Here is a 20992-nt window from a genome sequence, read left to right as displayed (position 1 = left end):
CACTTCCTTCAGTCTGAGACTGTATTTTAATTCAAACAAAACCACACATGAATTTGCACGAGAGAGAACTACATGACCAGGACCCTAAAGTGAGATGCTCAAGAAGCCTTTGCTTGAAAACTGCTGTAAGGCAATTGCTGTACTCTGAAAACGAGGGTGTATTTTCAAGACTTAGCCCTATACTCAGCTAAAGAGAAACTTCTAGCACTGTTTATTCTTTTGAAAAGGGCGTATTTATTCTTCTCTCCCTATTGTGCAACTATCATTTTAAAATTTTCAACCAGTAGTCTATTAATGCCCATCAGTTCTGTAAAAGACAAAAATCAAAACTGCCTTTATGTATACTTAACCGTGACAATGTTGTGTTTCATTCAGTTTTTTAATGTTCACTAAACTCAATGCTGCACCAGAAAGGCTATTTAAGTCCTTAGAAACAGTCCACTGAGGAAAAGAAACCATTCACATCTCAATTAAGCCAGATTTGTTAAAAGCATAATTTCACTGCCTTTAAGTTTACTTCTCCTTGTAAGGGGTTGAAATCAGGATGCCATTCTCAATTTTTTGTGCTTCTAGTATAGTGCTGGATATACAATTCCTGCTTTATTTGAAATGGTGTATACTACAACACTTGACTCTTGAGAACCTCATAGCCGTTCTAGGTTATTTATGATCCAGCCTTTCATGCTTTTTCTGACAGGCAGGATAGACAGAAAAGAAAGATGCTCTGCTTTAGTTACACCTTGCTAGTGTCAAGGTAGCTCTCTGGACACTCCTGTAACAGCCTGAACTTACTTTTAAATGCATGATACAACGGTTCTGCAGGATTTGTTACAACCAAGTTGCCATTAATCTCAAATCCAACGTTTTAAAGAAAAAGTTATTTTGACAATGTGGACACTGCAGTTTCAGGATGTTAATGTGGTTCAGTCTCTTGAAAATGTACCTAGGACAGAGCAGACTGCTGTTTTCCATTATGCAGTATGAATTATAGTGACTGCTTCTGAATTAGTTAGTTTAATGGAAGTTCTTATCCTGAAGACATAAAGTACTATTCTGCTGTCACACCTCACAACACCAGTAAAATATATCTGGGGACACATGCACAAATGTGCTCCAAACAGAAAAAATACCTCATCTTCCAAGAGCACCTGAAACACAATAGCACTGCAAAGAAATTTAATTTGTTTTCCATATGACAGATTGTCTGGTTGGAAGGCTCAACACTGCATTGATTTGTTCTGTCCTGAAAAAAGCTCCCATTTCAGACTGACTTCAGGGTTGCCTCAGAAGTTAATGGAAATAAACTGCACTGCAGAAAGAACACACAGCAGAATAAACCATCATCCTTCTCTCTTGCATGCTCCATCAGCAACCAAGAGCATTAATACCAACCAGTCTCACAGCAAATCCATGCATATGACCATCAAGCAAGTCATTTAAAGTGAGGGGAACAGACAAGACCATGTGAGCTTATGCGTTACACACAAGTTACTTTCCTGAAGTCAGTGGATATTGGCTTGGCTCAGTCTGTTACGTGTTACATGAAATCCTGTGTAATCCTGAATGAGACAGCTATGAACCTACTAGACGGCAGGCTGAAAGAGAGAAATCAAAGAATCTGGTGTTGACAACATGGTCCTGCCACTGGGAAAGAAAAGAATGACCACGAAAATCTGTTAAGACATTGATTCTATCACAGGTATCAGTACTGTATTGCTAAGGAACCTGCTGAGTAGCTAAAACTCCTCGGTAAAGGATTTGATTGAATTACTGTATTTTTAACCAACACCTTAATGCCTCCATTTTGAACTTATCCTACTACACTGGACAAGTTGTGATACTGCAGGTTAAGTGGGAAACACAACTCAAACCAAATAAAAGTATGCGAAAAGAATCCCCACGCATTGGTAATGTTTAATCTTTTGTGACTTCTGTGGGCTTTTTCTGACTTCTACTGGGAATGTTAGTAGATACTGGCCTTCCTGAAGAGGTGAATGGGGCCAGCTGTGGCAGATTTACCACATCTCATTCTGAGATCTGTTTTCACTCCTACTTCTTCCTTTAACTTAAATCCACATGGCTTGTGGCCTTCAAAAATTCTATTTTCCTATCACTCTGTGTCTAATTATGGTAAGCAAGTACAGGCACCATCCTTTGCTACAAGACACAAAAAAGAGCAGGTAACTGTTTCACTACTTTGCAACACTATTTTCTGAATCACTTCTCCTTTGACATTTTCTTTCTCCTCCTAAACTAGATGCATTATGCCACCTTGCTGTATTTAACTGAAAGGTGTTATACCTTCTGTGATCAAGTAATGACAGCTGTGCCACACATTTTATCAAGATCTGAATTTAATTACAGGATCTATTAAGTCAAAGAAAGGATGAGCCTTTGTATTTCACCAGGATATCCAAGATGAAAAATAAAGGAAAAAAGAAAATCTGCCTGCAGACTTCGAGAAGCATTGTTATGTAGCATTATCTGACAGAAAAACCTGATAAGCTGTCAAATTAAAAAGATGATTTGGGAAACTTTACTGAAACCACTTTTTGAAAAGAAACCTACTGTAGTGCCTTGTCTGGGTATCACCTGGGCAGGATAGAACAATTTCACAATCTCTCAAAGGGCAGCAGTGTTTTTTTAAGAGAAATATACTTAATTGACTTTGGATAAACTGTAACAGAGGTTCACCCAAACAGAATGGGAAAATAAATCACCATTTTTGTTAACATCAATCTTTCACATGAACAATAAAATTACACTGAAAGTGAGACCTAGATACATGCTGAAAAATACACTTATTCATAACCTAAGAATAGTCAGGGCTGTATGAATCAGGGAAAGATGGCAAGAAATCACTTGTGCAATTGCTTGTTGTCAAAGGTAGCAAGGTAGCATGCCTGTCTAGTTACATCTACAACCACTGCTGGTTTGTGGCTCAATAACTAAAATGAATCTTTTAAACTATTTTGGTACCTGCTAAACTGGTTTCTTGCACTTTACTGTATTGTGGAGAACTTGCTGAAGTTGAGTTTCACAGATGTCCTTGTCTTATTTTAAACTGTCTATGCCATTACTTTACAAGCTGCTGTAATGCCTTCTTTTATTCATATTATAATTGAACGTAATTGTATGAATACAGGTAAATATCAGCTTCCTGTAATACTCAACGAAGACTTTGTCCAGTTGAAACAAACAAAAACTCCATGTTATTTTGTCTTTGCTTTGGATAAATAATGAAAACAGCTTAGGAAAGTTAACTGCAGGAAACTTTTTGATTATCACAGTTGACATTGAATGATCAGGAGTTGACTCTTAATACAAGGACAACTAAAAATAAGTCTGTAAATCAGATTCTTGATTTCAAAAGAACAAAATTTGATCAAGTGAAGGAAACCGGGTTGCGTAATCAGTCTGAGAGGCTGAAGTCTGCCAGGAAGGACACTTGGAAACTACTTAAGATCGAGTATAAACTTGTATATTAGTGCTCATAAATTTATACATATATATATATAAATATATGATATTTATATGTGTACATATGTTATTTATATATTTCAAGGAAAGTAAAATAAATTGAAAAGCCAGAGATTCTTTAAGTGCTATAATCACAGATCACAGAAACAAGGGAAGTTAATTTGTAATAAGGTTGATAATGATCCACAGCTCAAAAGAAACCTTACATACCTATTATTAATGAACTTCTGGTGTCAGAAGGTGAGGAAGATGATGTCTATCCCAGAAGTTAAAAACAACAAGCCAAAAGTACATGTTTTTGTACTTTTGTACTTTTTGCTACATCTTGTATGAAAGAACAGAAAACGAAATAGCTTTACAGGAGAAGGGGGAAAAAGCCATCCAGTCCAACTATTTAGTCTGACCTTATCTGTACACAGTGCTTTAGAATAAATTTGAAAGCAAAGGATTAAAGACATGGAAGCAATTGGAAAATGAGATAAAATGCAAAACTTTACCAAATCATGTTAGACTAATCTAATAGCTGTATTTGGTAAGTTAACTGATTTTCTAGATGAAGGAAATGGACTATATCTAATTTATCTGGATTTCAGTAAAGCACTGGATATGATGCCATGTAGCCAATCATTGATTAACTGTGGAAAACAGTATAAAAAAGTGTACAGTAAAGGGCTCAATAAAAAAAAGACATGAGGGATAGCACTGAACGAGGACTTCTTTCTCTCCTCCTTTCTCTCTCTCATGTAGACACCACAGCCTAGTAACCTGGTTCTGTGTCTACTGACAAGCTTCTGGATACACGGGCTGCTTGTTTCAGGTCACACTCAAGGTGCTGCACCTTCCCAGGCTGCAAGTCCTTTCCAGGAGCTAGCTAGTGCACAGGAGCCACCTTCTTCCTCATACTTCCGCTTTATTAAGTTGTCATCTTCAGCTTCTTGGTGAATCATTCCCACAGATGATAAGCACTCATTACTTGTCATATTCAGACCTGCCATTGTGTCAACTATACCATTGCTCCCCACTATATTACCTGTATCTGAAAAATAAAAATCCTCAACAGATTGTAGGTCAGTCAGACCTATATCAGTATTTTGGAGAGCTGATGCCATCTAGTTGAATGGCTGGAAGCTCTGCATGTGTTTAAGTCAAGCAAATATAACAAACTAAATGCTGAGTTCTGTGTTAACAAGATGAGCTTCATGGTGAATTCTGAAACCGTGTTAGACTATGTCATAAGAGCTACCATAGAGATCACTGCAGGTATGTAAGGAAAACCAGTGGTTTTCACACAGGAAAACTATCAGGGTAGAACTCCTAAGAAAGTATCTGAGATGAGTTCCAGGACCAATCTTTGGTGTTTTCTTCACTGATCTCAGTATAAAATGTTGACCAGACAATGAAATCTGCAGATACCATAAAGCGAGACATACTGGTAACTCTGAAAAGACTGCAGGTGTCAGTCAATAGGAATTGAGGCCTAAGTTAACAGAAGTGACACTAAAGCTTATACCACTATATCTGAAGTCACACACTTCAGATATAGGACTAGTCATACCATTTTTTTTGCAATAAACTGGGATATTAGAAGAGAGTATTAATGAAGAAAGATGTTCAATGGGTACACTAGTTAGCTGCAGAATGGTACTGAGCCATAAGGTTTTGAGCTATGAAAAGGGAAAATGAGATCTTAGAATGTATCACTGGAAATTACTTTCAGCATTCATGTCTTAATGTGTCTCTACAGGAGGTCCTAGTGTTCTCATTACTGTCCATTTCCAGCCACATGTGCTATTGAAAAATTGAATTTAAAATGAAAATGCCTCAGAAGAAAGACTATAATGATGTATCTCTACAAAAATTCAAATTAGCTTACCTGAGTGTATTATTTCTCATGTATCAACTTTTCTTTTACTGTTATGATGGCTAGCCAATAGGGAAAGTCGATTTTTTAACTTTGGGACAAGAACGAAAAATGCTTTGATTGGTCAAAACATTGTTTAAGCTAATAAGATTTTATAAAATCTCTTACTCAAAAAAAAAAAAAAAGGCAAATAAATTACATAAGAGACTGGATTTTTCTTTTTTTTTTTTTATTTTAGAAAGGTAAAAATTCAAGGGTTTTAAATGGTTGTGCTTTAAAATATCTTCCTTTTTTTCCTTCTGGGTTTTTTTCTTCATTGCCTGTCAAAGTATATATTGTTCTTCTAATTCTTCATTCAGTTATCTTTGTCTCCTCTAGTAATCCTGAAATCTACAGCCAGGATGTATGGTTTCTAACTTCTTTTTTTTAATCAATGTAAATTACTATGTAATTTAAGGTTTAAATGATCATATTTCCATTGAAAATCAATGGATTTAATTCACTGATTTTCATTAGGTGGGAATCGATGGCTCTGTTCTCCCTAAGACAGAGACTCATCCATGAAAGAATTCTGCCTTTATCACCAGGATTGTGTAATTTATTCCTGAATATTTTCACATAAGGAACTTTGTCAAAGACTTCATGCAAATAAAAAAAAATCTGTTAACTCATTCATATTTATTCCCCATTATGTCCCATCAAAACAGAGTAAGTTTAACTAAAATAGTTACCAGCAGACATTCCCAGACAGAGACCTTACCATAAACAGAACCCCAGGGACACATGACTGCATGGACTCATGAAAGGCCATAAAGAACACTGATGAGGTTTGCTTTCCAAATCTGGGAGGACGAGACATCACTAGGTAAACAAGGAACTACTGACTTAGCTGATAATTTTCCCTTTCTCTGCTTAATAATTCCATGGACTAAATATTTTAGGCCCATATCTACAGCCAGATTTTATACATATGGCATAAATTCATACCTAAAATGTTCACTGTATAATTCCTCTACATATTCCCAGATGGAGAGTTCCTGAGAAGTCCTCCTGTTCTTTCTAAACATTTTTATCTCCAAGGGATGTAAAGTATAATGACATGTCCTTGTTTCATTGGCACTGCTAGTTTCTCACAGCAGGAAAATGACACATAAACCAGCAGATATTGGGCAGTATCTGTTTCACATAAGTTTAATTGCTGTGCACAAAACTTAAGTCTTTTCCACTGCATTTTCCTCTTGGGCAAAAAGGTAGTCTTTATTTTGTCTTTGGGAGCATTGCTCCCACCAAGGAACAAGAGACTGAGTCAAGTTTGTGAGCTTCACAGCTCATCAAAGTAAAACATGCTTCATATCATCCATGTCCACCCTCAGGACTTACTTACCAAGGTGACAGATCTGACTGTAGAAGTGTCAAAACTCTGACTATAGAAAAGGACATGAGAGAACACCAAGATGTATTCTTTTAACGAAAGAAGGAACCGCGTGAGGAAAAAGATGAAGACAATGTGTTGCTGGACAAGAAATAGGAGTCAGAAGGCTGGTATTATTTCAGCTTGCAAAAAACCCTTAAAGTCCCATGTCCTACCAGCAGTGACCAGGTTTTTTCAAATATTACCCCATGGCAAATACAAGGCAAGGCAAATACTGAGTGACCGTTTCCTTGTCAGGTTTCTACCTCACCCACCTTGACCATTATGATTTTGCATGGATGTGCTGATAACAGGCTGTCTGCCCATTTTATCAGAATATTCAAAAGTATGGACAGGGCTTTGAACAGTTTGGTCTAGTGGAAGGTGTCCCTGCCTGTGGTGGGGGTTGGAACTGGGTGAGCTTTAAGGTCCCTTCCAACCCAAACCAATCTGTGATTCTATGATTCTAAGTTTGGAATGAGCTTGAGATCCCTCCTGGCCACCACGCTTATGACTGAGAAGCTATGGGGGCCTGAATTTGGAAGGTATTTCTAAGCCAATGGCATGAAAGTTAGACAACGACATGGATAGCATGGAAAATACTACTTGTCCAGGGAAACAAATGTACTGACATAAATGTCTCCTGTTAATTTTATCGTCAGTCTGAACACACAAAACCAAACCAAATGGATAGCACTTATCCTAAACAAGAACATTGTAATAGTTGACTTAGCACTTATCTTAAAGTCAGGTGTATCCCATGAAAAGAACTGAATAAGCTTTGTCTATTTTCCAGAATACAGGATCAAGAGAAGCATTTAAATATGATGCCCCCTTCCTGTACCCCTTGGATGTTCTGCAATAGCAACCTTTAGCCCCCAGATCCAGAGAAAATCCCCGAGACAACGTGTGCCCTTAGATGTTTAACTTTATATGATAAAGGGAAAAAAATAAATCAAAACCAGAACCCACAGCAGAATTATTCTGTATTATATGGACATTCGAAAAGCCTCAGCTACGAATTGCCATACTGCAGAGGTACTTGGCACCAACGATAATGTCAGCCTGCAGTTTGATCTTCTGCCAACATACATGGACTCTCACACAGCTTCTTCTTTGGTGTGGATGCTCAATCATAATTTATACTCCCCAGTCACAGAGATACATCTGTTCCACTAGTCTGGCAGTGTTTTGGACAATCTCTTTTGTGTGAACAACATGTGTGAGGTGCTTATGCTATCAGATCTAGGTCTGTCAGACACATTCCTGACAACATCTGCTGACCCATGGGGTACCCGAGGACAGCTGCCACTAAGCTGTGCTGTTCTAAGGCTGACCAGAGATCAAGGGAAGGCTTCATTTTAGATATCTGCCTACATCAGACTGTATCTTCTAGACTGCTACAGGGCCCCAGGAACTGCTGAGTATTCTCAGTGTCTGAACAGCTTTGAAAATATAGACAAGTTGGCCTATATCTAAGGGACCATCTTATACCCAATCAAATTCTGCATCAGTTTGATTTATGATGGAAGTTCTGAAGAGGAGGTTCCAACTGGTAAAATGACTGGTTGCACTGTGTTTCTTGAGAGAATCAGCATTGGGAAAACTCCCTTTGACTGCAGAAAGTATAGAGGTATTCACAGAAAAGTGATTCTGAAAATCCTTCACCATAAATGGTGATTATTGTGGCTTTAGAAAGCCATCTAGCTTGCTGATACACTTTCCCAGGCTAGTAAAATGCACACCCTTCACTAATACGGAAGGGAAATCAGAAAATGGAGAAAATCATTTTTCTTGTTAAAGAGATACAGTTATGAGCACTGCTGTGAGAAAGATTAGGTTTGAGGGTTTTTTTTTTTTTTAAATATCCCTTTCCACCCCCCTTGATTTGATTTGAAACAGATTTTCTTTCAGGTAAGGAAGAAAAGGTTTTTTCAATTTGAATGAGATGTTTTGTTCTCAGATTACTCAGATCCCCCTGGAAACACTGGGCAATCTTGACATGAAGAGTCAGAACGTTTTATTAAGAAAATACTGAAATTAATATTCTGACATTACTAAAACCTATTTCCTTTTATTTTCTTTTTTCCTTTTGGCCATAATTTTCCATTCAATTTGACCCAAATTAACAAGTCCTTTGGTTTTCTACCAGAAATGCATTCTTAGCAAATCTACATTTCAGTGTGGAATTACTATCTAACTGAAGTTACAACAGAAATATGCTCACAGTAGTAGCTGGAGTTGCTACTATGGTGCAGTAATAACTGTTGTGAATTGGACAAGATGACCCAGAAGTAATAGAAATGATCTGCATGGAGAATGGGGTTAGTGTATTGATTAGGAACTCTGAGTGCGCAGTCAGCAGTTTGCTGTTGATATGATCAGAAATTAGGCTGCATACAGGAAAGGTAATGGGAAATCACTACCTGAAAAAGAGACCAAGGTGAAATACTAAAGTTCTTTGGGAAGGTGCAGAAGGATGATAATAATTTAGTAGAGACATAACACCAAATTCAGTTATGAAAGATGGAATATACAAATCCAGTTCAAAATTGTGCAACTTAGCTATCAAAAAACTACAATGTAACATTTTCAATCACAATGAGGAAGTGAGAAAAACAGGACAAACATTTACTAAAGGGCAGAAACTGAAGAGTGCATCCTCACAGTTCTAGCAATGCACTCACAGAAACGGCAAGACAGAAACTTCAAAGTAAAACCGAAAAACTCTTAAGGGAGTCTGGAAGAACATACAAAACCAAAGCTAAACCTCTTGCCTCTGAAAATCATCCAGCTACTTCTGGACACCAAAATCTTTGCATTTGTCTAAGGACTAACACATATTTCCCCCCAAAATACTCCAAAAAACAACCAACCACCTTCAAAAGGATGATAACCCTCTACCACTGGCCACCCCCACCTCTTTTACAAATCTCTTCTTTCATATCTACTCAGATACAAACTGAAGGTGCATTGGCTCAGCAAAAGCATGACACTCAAGCTTAGTGGGATGGAGAATGATGTACAAGAGAAACATGCTAGATCCTATTAATCTTCCAGGGTCATTTCTGCATTTTATGAAACTCCAGAATAAAACACACAAAGTAAACAAGGAAAACCTACGGAGCATTGCTATTTGATACTTTCTGTAAGGTGTCTACCTCTCTGACTGCTCATAAAGCAGTAGTAGGGAATCATGTCTGCTACAGCTATAAAACCCTTTGCAGGAAGACTGAACTCTCAGCAGATCCTGAGGCCCAGGGCTGAGTTCAGGCTCCCTACAAACCCCACACAGACTTGTGGCAATCAGGGCCACAGCTCTTTTTCAAAAGGTGCTCAGCTCTGAGTATCAACTGGGGTGCCCACAGCATCCTCCCAGCAAGTGATACAGCTGTTACCAGGCCTTGGGTGCCCTTATCCACAGGATTTAAATGGGGCAACATAAAGGCTACACAGGCAATGAAACTTGGACATCCTGAGCCTGTGACCAGAAAATCCTCTCAGAAATCCTCACCCATTATTTTAAGAAAACAGTCACAAAGAAGCAATGTCTTTTAGTCAGACACTCCAACCAGAACTGTAATTCAGAGCACAATTGCTCCTTGTAAAGACAGAAGAATTGATCAGCTGGTATGCTTCAGACAACCAACTGGGAGGGTTTTTTATATTACTATACTTTTGAAAAAAGGAAATCCAGCATGTTTAAGAACAGCAAACTGATAACTGAAGCTGCTAATCTCATTTCTCTTAATTAAAAAAAACACAGGAGGAGGAGAGGTAAGTCTGTGCTTAGGTACAATGGCAAAGGTACATTAAGAAATTTTACAGAAAACAGGCACAAAGCAAAAAATATTCTTTCTAGCATTGAAATGGAAGCCAGTGAGGTCTCACTCATGCAAACAGAGTCAAATTTGGCGCATAGTGTACAACTGCAACGTATCCTCCATCCAAAACATGAGCAAAGAGCAAGTAAGCTGGTTAACCAGTAATGCCAAGTACTACTGTCGGTACCTAAACAGCAGCAGCACATCTAAATTGGATGCAGCAACACCGCCAAACTGTGCCGTTTGATATCCTTAAGATGTCACTTTTAGAAATACTACCTTTAGAACAGGATTGACAGCGGTAGCTTTGAAGAGGGTGCTATTAATATCTTCAAAGCACTATCAACCTTGCTCAAAGGCAGCATCGTCTTCAGGACAAGCCTGCGTCTTTTCCAAAAGGTACATCAATACCAGTCTGTGTGTAGACTAGTGTTTAAAGAGGGTTTAAATGAAGAGTGCCAAACCTGACAGAGTAACATGGAATCGTAAAAAAAGGTATAGCTGAGTGCTCTCATGTTGAGAAGGGAAAGACAGAAGGAGAAAAGGGGGAGGTTGGACTTAAAAAGCAATGCTATACAAGAGCCATAAAACATTACTATGGGAAAGGCAAAGAAAACTAAAGGCTAACAGCAGTCTTGGAAGATCCAGCAATGAAGCAAGTGAAGGGATTCTGTACACTGGCTGACAAAGCCACTGAAAATGCCTTGAAATGCAGCTTGTGCATAGATTGCTAAAGGAAGCTCAAAAAGCTCTAATGTGGTGTTTTGCTTTTCCAAAGAAAACACCCCCTCCACTAATTCCATCTCGGGGAAATCACTCTATTTCCTGAACTGATCTATGTTCAGTATAAACAAATTCTGTGTGCCACTATCTTCAGAACTCAGCTGCAGTTTGTCCTTGTTGCAGCCACTTTGTATTTTCAGGAAGAAACAGAACAGAAATGAAAAAGAAAAATACTTTCATGCTCATCATTTAGGTAAAAAAAACATCCCAAACCTTATTTTTTCCTTTCTGATACCTACGCCTTGAGCACAAACTAAGACACACATCTCCCTAGCTTCTACCATCTTATTTCAGCTACCATTTACCAAACACTGCAAACGTTAGAAAATAAGGGGAACATGTGGCAAACAGGAATAACTGAAAGATCACAGGACATATTTCATTCAGTATCCCTCTTTCCTTCAAGAGTTTATCCCCTCTCAGAAATGCTTCTAAATTAAAGACAGTAATTGTTTCTAATTGCCAGAACTGTCAGTCATTAATAACACATTAGCACACAGGTGGGATTTTTAAACAACTCCTGCAATACAGAATTTCATTTGTGATGCATACTTTCATTTGTATTTTAAATTCTAAATTATCTCCAAGAAATTATCTGAAGCATTATATTTCACCTGTGGATTTTCCTTTTTAATTATTTCTATTTTTTAAAAAGTCAGGTGAACAGCTGGACCTGAGAAACTCAGCCTGCCCCCAAGAAACCCAATATGCAAGTAAATACTAATAATCAGTACATGGAATGGCTTATGTATTCCTTATAATATATATTATATGCATTACAATATGAATATTATATCTATATATATATAAAAAAATACCCTCCTGTTTCACCCCACCCCCAAAATGAAGAATTTTCTACTTATAAAGAGATAAATTAGAGCTGTCATTTATGTAGTAGCAAAATATGCAAATCAGAGGATCTTTTACTTACATCTCTGGATTTGCTGCCTTTTGTTTACTCATATGAAAACACACACCAACTGTTAACAGAGAACATGCGGATTTGTAAGTTACCACTAATAGCTCAGTAGTGCTATTCAATCAGAAAGGCACTGCATGTCTGAAAAACCTGTTGCCTTTAAAAATTAATAAAATTAGTAGCACAGTAGTCTTCAGTGCATTGCATTTGCATAGAAGTAAATATGGGTCCAAACAAGGCGACTCTGCATTCACAAGTGGTGCTGTTCAAGTAACCAACATCACTTACATTAAGTAATATGCTGTAGTTTGTGTTTTGAGTGAAAGCATCTTAATTTGGTTGGCCATACAACTGATAACTGATACATGTTTTGGTTACAGAAGCACAGAATAGTTTGGGTTGGAAGGGAGCTTCAAAGGTCATCAAGCCCAACCCTCTGCAATAAGCAGGGACATATCCAACTAGATCAGGTTGCCCAGAACCACATCCAGCCTGGCCCTGAATGTCTACAGGATGGTTATGCTTGCTGGAACACTTCTGCTAACTCATAAGCTTCAGACTGCTTTAATATCAACTCATAATTAAAAGAACACAGACAACCTTTTCCTCAGTAAATTCAGTAAAATCCCCATCACTTGGAGATCGATTTGAGAGTCACTTTACTGCGTAGCTTTTGTCAAAGCCTTTTTTTCCCCGCTACAACAATCGTCCAATAAAAACAAATGAAACAAGAAACACAACCACTATTTCACGCCTTGATAACTGTATTTTTCCATTTCCAGTAATAACCTGAATATGTGCTTTTAAACTCACTTAGGAAATGCCATCATCATAAACTGCATACTGCTCAGGACTCTTAACTACTTAATTAGCTAGCAAGACATTGTGAAGGAGCTGACGTACTAGAAGAGAAGCAAAATGAGCAGGCATCCCCCACCCTCTTACTCACAAGTGTTTGTGTAAGCCCTTACCTGCTGGGTAACGTTCGATAACTGGCCAGTTGTCCACCTGTAATGTGGCATTGCCACCACTTCTTGTGAACCGTACCACATGGTATTTTCCATCATTAATGATAGCGTTGATCTCTTCGATTGAGATGTCATCAGTTCCAACATTAAATTTAACTCCAATTTTTCCCTGGTGCTGCATATTTAAAGGAAAAAAAAAAGGGAAGAAGAAAAAGAAGAACTAATTAGGAGTTGTTTTAGCGAGAAATGGAGACAGTGTGTATAAGATTTCTAACATCTTCCCTCCTCAGAGGTAACTTCTGAAGGCTTGCATGTGGCAGTGACAAGCCTCCTGACAGCCCAGTACGTCTGAGACATCTCTTTGATGGAGAATTGATATTCCAAATGAGTTATTTTACCACACGGAGCTCTCTTTTTCTCCAAGAAAGTCAGACCAAAATGAGGAAAGGGAAAAGAAGAAAATGGAAGTTTTCTTTCCCTATCCCCTCCCTCACCCCCATGAGAATTAAACACTATTTTTCCTTTTGGACTTTCAAAATGAAAGCCTTGCAGTGACACCCGGAAGAGGTGTGAGGATTTTCTGGTTATAGAAGCCAAGACCCAGCCCTGCTTCTCCTTTCTCCAAACCTCATTTATATTCAGTCTTCACAAGTGATAACAAAGGGGGAAACTTTCTTTTAATGAAGAGATCGCTACAGACTGAGACACTCATTTGTTTGCTGGGCTTTGCCTGCATAAACCGGGGCTAACGGGAATTCCCTCATACACTTACACTCAGGACCAAGGCTGTAGATTTTCCAAATGATTGCGATATCAACATATTTTAATTTTTATTGCCTTTTCATTATTGAGATGTTCACACTAATGGGACATTTCACAGAATCATAGAATGAACCAGGTTGGAAAAAACCTTTAAGATCTGTTACCCCAGGACTGCCAGGGCCACCACTAAACCATGTCACTGAGGGCAAACTGATCTCCCCACATGATCTCCACTCAGCCACCCCTCATCTCCCCCCGACCCCCAGTAGGCCACACTGTATAGCTGCTGCCTCTGCCCTCACGGCCAGCACTCACCTCCCCTGAAGATCTCTCCTCATGGCCACCCCCCACATCCCATGGCTGCCCCTGCTCTCCCCTCACAACCTCCCTTCATGGCCGCCCCTCAGGCTCTCCCTCTGCCTTTCCCGCCAACCCTGAGGCGTGCCCTGCCTGCTGCCCCCCCCCCCCCGACCCTGACAGCCACAGTCCCCATAGTCGGGTTGCATCAAAGTCTTTCATGACGATTACAGCTTTAACTTAAGGGCTTTGTAATTTCCTTCCCCTCCTACCAAATCAATTCTACTCCTGAATATGAACATTTATTAAATGGAAAAGAGAAAAAAAAGGGAAAAAAGAAAATAAAAAAATCACTGCATGCTTGTGCACAGTAAGTGGCAACTCTGTGTGGAATTTCGTATTACTGGTGCTGGTACATCCTTCTTAAAAGTTAAAATGCTTCTTAAAGTTTTTACACAATCCGCTGAAACACAATGAAACAGTTCAGTTTGGACAAGCTGGTCATTCACATCCATCCTCCCACAAGGGGGTTCACCTCTACTGCACAGCCTTCGTGTCTGCTCTCTCTTTCTCCCTCCATCCTGGCACTGCTCCCTGCAGTAAGTGCATCCTGCAGCTCCTTGTCTCTGGAAGTCTCCCAGGTGAAGAACTCAGGAGTCCTTCCACTTTATTTTATACTCTGCTTAAATACCTGACTTCACTGTCCAACAGTGCTTGCATATTCCACTTACACAGCTGAGCAGCTGCTGAACGCCTCTGGAGAAAATCCCTCAATGTTTTGGCGCACCACTATCACCTCTTCAGCTATGATCATTCCAAAATGAAATACTCTGAAGAGAAATCTCATTTCCTCAGGTGCTTAAATAATGTTCTCAACGTTCCTCTTTTTGCCTTCAGGATTATTTTAAAAGTTTCTCTCTTTGCAGGTCCTACTTTTCCGTGACTTATAAGGTGTCAAGAAGGGATCCACATCATCCAGCACATGCCCACCTTTTGCCTCTCATGGGAGTTATCTCCCAGTTATCCTGTGAGAGAAACTCTCGCTCTGTTGTATTCCAACTGGTTCAACTATGAATCAGAACAGATTTCACCCATTATCTCTCACGGATGCAGTGGCTTATTTGCATCACCTGCTTCATTCACAGCTTACTCTCTTAGTACAGAAATGTGTACAAAGAAATATAACATTGGCCCAGCTCTAAAGCAATCTCCTCCTTTACTAATTTATGAAATGCAGAAACCCAGCATGTAATGATAATGGATATGTGCCTTTTCACAGTACTTTCAAGAAATCAAAGGCTTTGTGGATTAAAAAAAGCTGCCTAATTTTACGGTGATTCATAATTATACTATTCATAACCTTCACTTTACATACCTGCTTTCCTATTTGCTATATATATGTATATACATATATTATTTTAGATCAAAAAATTACACGGAAAGGAAAAACACCTCTGAGTGCAAAGGACAAGCAGCATAAAAGGCAAATATACCAGCAGCTTTTCCAAAATAAGAGAATGTAGAGCTACAATCATTAACCAAGTCACCATTTGTAAATGGCCAGGTATTGGCAAGTGAAATGCATCCTTCACAGCCTTGAAGGCAGAGCGTTAGCCTTATTTTACATATATATATATATATATATATATATATATATATATATATAAAACTTAATGAAAAAGTAAGTTTCCCTGAGTTCCCTACATTTGTACAGAAGTACTCTGCACAGATATCAAGCATGCAGTTTCCATAGCAAAGATTCTCACCCTCGTAGTTGATAACACACTGTAATGATTTTTGGGGAGCCTATTTCCAATACACGTGTGTAGCTGAGAACATGCGAAACTACATTTTTAAAGGATCCACTTCATTTTTTCACACTTCTTCAACACCTGTGGGTGTTTATACAACCTCCCATAAAACAAGGAAGCAAATCTGTGTTTTGAGTTCATGTCTTTCGTGTTTAACTTCTGAACATCATGCTAAACATGTTGTGGACTACAACCCCGTTATGCATGGCCCTTTAGAACAACAAAATCATAGAATCATAGTATCATGAAATCAACTAGGTTGTTAAAGACTTTTAAGATCATCAAGTCCAACCGTTCCCCAGCACTGCCAAGGCAACCACTAAACCACGTCACTGAGGGCTTCGTCTACGCAGTTTGTGAACACTTCCAGGGACAGTGATTCCCCCACCTTTCTGGGAAGCCTGTTCCAATGCCTGAGCACCCTCTGCAAAGAAATTTTTCCTAATAAAATAAAATCATGATGCAAAGACCTGACAGTCACAACCAGCTTAGCTGCAGTAAGCACTTCTGTATGAAGATAGTGTTTCTCTTTTAAGTCCTTGCATAACCATGCAGTAGTTTGACTCACTGTACTCCTCCTTCCCTGCAAGATAACAGAAGTCCCATAATTTTTCGCTGTAATTGGCGAAGACCAATTCGCATGCAGTTTTTGTGGATCATGGCAGTACAGACAGGGAAGAGACTGATAAAACTCTAGCATACTAAATTACTATTTCCACTTTGCCAGCCTCAGTTGCATAGTGCAATAGTATAAATTCTCCTTTATCACTTGTTCATTCATAATAATCTTATTCCTACCAGGAACAGCCTCAGACATATGCTGAATGAGAGATTACCTCTTCAGCACCCTCATCGTGGGTGCTATAGGAGTATCTGTACATCAATAAGTACTGCAATAAGTCAACATTACTTTTGAATGATGCTATTATATCCTTGCCAGTGACCTGAAATAGTACAGCATTTCAGGCTCATGATTCTAAGAGGTTATATTTGCCCAGTAGCAAAAATGACCATTTCAGAGCTCCCCTGATAAAATCAGCTCTGTACACAAGGCTCACTGAAGTCCAACACACTGTTTATGGTTCTTAGCCTCTGTTTTATTTTCCTTCAGTGTCACGGAGTTGTGAGAGAACATAGCAATGAAATAAATTCCTTTTCCTCCTGTGCCTTTATCTAATCTGAACTGGGAGAGCCACAATAACAGAGTGGAGACATACAGGAGATTGGAGACTCTCCTGTATTATTTCCAAGAGTGGCGCACCTTCAGAAGAATGAAGCACCTCAAGAAGTAGCGTAAATGTTGTTCTCTGTGTCTGCAAATTATTTTGAACTTCAAATCAGAAAGTGCTATGAATACTGCTCCAACCATCACATCACCACCACTGCTTCCTGGGACAAAGCAGTGCAGGGGCCTCCAATTCACTCGAATGACACTTAGAACCCCAACCAGCCGCCCTTCAGGAAAGCTAAACCTTTGGTTTGGAGGTGCTTTGGCCATGTAGCACTCCTGTTTCTGAGGCCAGTGTACCCACACAGGCAAAGCAGCTCATTTAGTATTACCTGAAGTATGACTACAGTTACTGCAACATGAAATGTAGGCTTTGCCTACAGTTTAACCTCTGCTATCCAGCCACTTGTAGGAGACCAAGCTCACAGGGTAAGGATGTGTGAATAGCTTCAAAGCAGTTGGATAAAACCATGAAATACACGTCCTTATATGTGTTTTCTACATAAACATGTTTTTTTTTTAATATATATGCTTTTATACACCAACCATGTCCTGGGCTGCATCCCCAGCAATGTGAACCACAGGTCAAGGGATGGAATTCTCCCCATCTTCCCTGCTCTGGTGAGACCTCTCCCTGCAGTCCTGTGTCCAGCTCTGGCGGCAACAACACGAGAGGAATGTGGAGCTGCTGGAGCAAGTCCAGAGGAGGCCACAAAGATACTCTAAGGGCCGGAGCAACTCTGCTATGGAGACAGGCTGAGAGAACTGGGCTGGTTCAGCCTGGAGAAGAGAAGGCTGCAGGGAGCAGCTTCCAGTGCCTAAAGGGGCCAACAAGAAATCTGAAGAAGGGCTTTTGACAAGGGCCCTTAAGGTAGGACATGGGGAATGCCTTTAACCTGACAGGGGAGATTTAGATGAGACATTAGGAAGAAATTCTTCCCTATGAGGGTGGTGAGGCACTGGCACAGGTTGCCCAGAGAAGCTGTGGCTGTGCCATCCCTGGCAGTGTTCAAGGCCAGGCTGGACGGGGCTTGGAGCAGCCTGCTCTAGTGGAAGGTGTCCCTGCCTGTGGCAGAGGGTTGGAACTGGATGAGCTTCAAGGTCCCTTCCAACCCAAACCAGTCTGGGATTCTATGTTTAGCTCCAATCATGCCTAATGTGCTCTGAAAGAACTGGAGTTTTGCCTGCTCAGACAGCATAGATGTGCATGCACATGTATCTATGTATATACCAATAATTTCAAAACATTTTGTCTGGAAGATACTATTGTAATCTAGCAACTCCACTGAAACATTTTCAAGCATGTTTTATGAATTGTGTGCTCTAAATACCTTGGCTTTAACGGGCATCTGATGAAGCACCAAGAATGCTGATGAACCCAAGAACCAAGCAAGAAATGTGGAATGCAAATCAAGCCAGCAGCTGACAGTGCAATTTGTTCCCTGTTGGATCCCAGTTCAGTGCTACCGATCTGCCAACTCCAAATGCAGTAAAAGGTATGCTGGTATAAAATATATATATATATATCTCCAGAATAACGATATTTCCTATAGCATCAGGAAGTTTTTATGGCTCTCTATAGTAGTAATTCTGGAATCAGTCAAACATGAGCCCACACAAATTTGGCACAACGTTAGTTTTAGGAGAGACCACAGACAACCTAAGCTCGTAATACCTACAACCTTTAACCACTTCCAAAGAAAAGTAATAATACCATGACTCCCAGAGGTTAACAAATAGAGGAAAAACAATTTGAGTGTGCCAGCTTGCATCTTATAGAACCAGTCCCTGAGGTACAACTTTCCGGTGGATGTGATAGCAAAGTCTTTGAACTAACTGAAGGTTTACTTTGATTTTACTCAGGAATAAGTTTCTTGAGTTTTGTTAAGTGACATAATTTTCCCTCAAAAACTAGAGGGCTGTATTATATATTATAGGAATGTATGTAAAACAATTGAAATAATCAATGGTTTTCTGAATCCTGTAAGGAAATGCATATGTAAAAATACTACTGTTTGCTTCAGGAAGTTAGGGGAGGGTACGTAATGACAGGGGATATATTTGCTCCAAGATTAATTATGTATATTTTAGTCTAATAATCCATCAACATATCTTACTAGCATTTAGTATCTTCCAGAGGAAACATATGTGAAAGACACATTTGGGAAGAGTTCTTTGAGTCAATGCATCTTTTCTACCCCAGTGAAAGAACCTGACTTTCTGGATATGGGTTTTTCATACCTTCATGTTTTGAACGTATGAAAATTCATGAAAATTCATACTTTCAGGCTTTACATCATTAATCTAACATCACAGATGATGTTTCAAATTTTTTGTTACTGCATTTCTCTATGAGAAGTGATGAAATATTCAATCTAATATTTACCAACAGTAATCAAACCTTTCCGCTTTGGTTAGGTTCAGGACAACACACCATAGAAACAGGCATTCTCCTGTTATCCCTCATCTTAAGTACTTACAAACAGGTTTTTCGTCCCTTTATGAATTCAGACAGGTAATCATTTTCAGGGATGGATTACAGCTTTCAGTATATCAGTGCTTGACATACTGTAGAAAACGTAGGAGGGGCTTGAAAACCCAGCTGGAGCTCCAGCAGGCAATTGTCAGTCACAGGTAGGCACTTCAGCAAGAAAGCAAAAGTTTTACTGACATCTGATTGTGCATCCACCTGTTATTCAGCCCTTGACAGACTGGCATGTGACAAGCTTGGAAATTTTTGGTTTCTCTTTTTTTCCCCTAAAGCTGGAAATATGTACCTACTGTACAGAACGAAAAAAAACCCAACCCAAACCAACAAAAGCACAACAAAACAGGCTTCTCCCTTTCTTGGTTGCCAAGTGAGGAGACTTAACTATTCCCAATGTTTCTTCTTGCCAGTTCTCACCATTTATTTGCAACTTTCCTGATAATAGCTTATTTTTTAAATCCATAGCTCTGTACACCTTAGGTTATGAGAAAAATCATCCTACCACAGACTGGTTTGGGATGGGAGCGACCTTAAAGCTCTTCCAGTTCCAATCCCCTGCCATGGGCAGGGCCACCTTCCACTAGACCAGGCTGCTCCCAGCCCCGTCCAACCTGGCCTTGAACACTGCCAGGGATGGGGCAGCCACAGCTTCTCTGGGCAACCTGTGCCAGGGCCTCAGCACCCTCATAGGGAAGAACTTCCTCCTTACATCTAATCGAAATCTCCTCTCTGTCAGTTTACAGTCCTTACTTTTCTTTTTTCACAAAACCTCACTTTTCATTTTAAATCAAGCTCCTAGTTCTTGTAATTGTGTAGAAAAGCTTAAAATCCTCATCCTTGCAGGCTACTGCATTGGCAGGCTAATAGAAAGAACTAAACATCATGTTAAATCCTGATTTCAAACTAAATGCTTGATTCTTTTCAGCTGGAGTTGTGATATTCTGGGCAAGTGACAATGATTTCATGACCCTCGTATCAAATCTGAGCAACACACAGCAAAGTGGCCTTCCTCTCAAGCCAGTCTCCCAGCAATTTTGATTGCTTCTCCATCACTGGACCTGCTTACAGAAAGATTTCTTCTCTTTTATTTGACAGCCTCCTGGTCCCCAAGACAGTGGGCCCACAGGGACGAACTGCCATTTCCAAAGTGCTGTATAAGA

The 20992-nt window shown here is 39.4% G+C and overlaps 1 protein-coding gene across 32 annotated transcripts in view; it reads right to left on the bottom strand.

Moving 5' to 3' along the window:
• The window catches only part of NRXN1 (neurexin 1), a 678625-nt gene that overhangs the window by 107153 nt on the left and 550480 nt on the right, over positions 1-20992 (bottom strand). For all 32 annotated transcript variants that reach the window (XM_061353676.1, XM_061353687.1, XM_061353697.1 and 29 more), the window contains one exon: positions 13250-13421. In XM_061353676.1, the coding sequence (XP_061209660.1) occupies positions 13250-13421 (172 nt within the window). The remainder of the gene's footprint in view (positions 1-13249; positions 13422-20992) is intronic.

This window comes from Neopsephotus bourkii, unplaced genomic scaffold (assembly GCF_033783945.1).
Source record: "Neopsephotus bourkii isolate Nb327-2 ecotype Australia unplaced genomic scaffold, CSIRO-AGI_Nbou_v1 NB_71, whole genome shotgun sequence".
Lineage (NCBI taxonomy): Eukaryota > Metazoa > Chordata > Aves > Psittaciformes > Psittacidae > Neopsephotus > Neopsephotus bourkii.
This window is presented reverse-complemented; position numbering and strand designations above follow the sequence as displayed.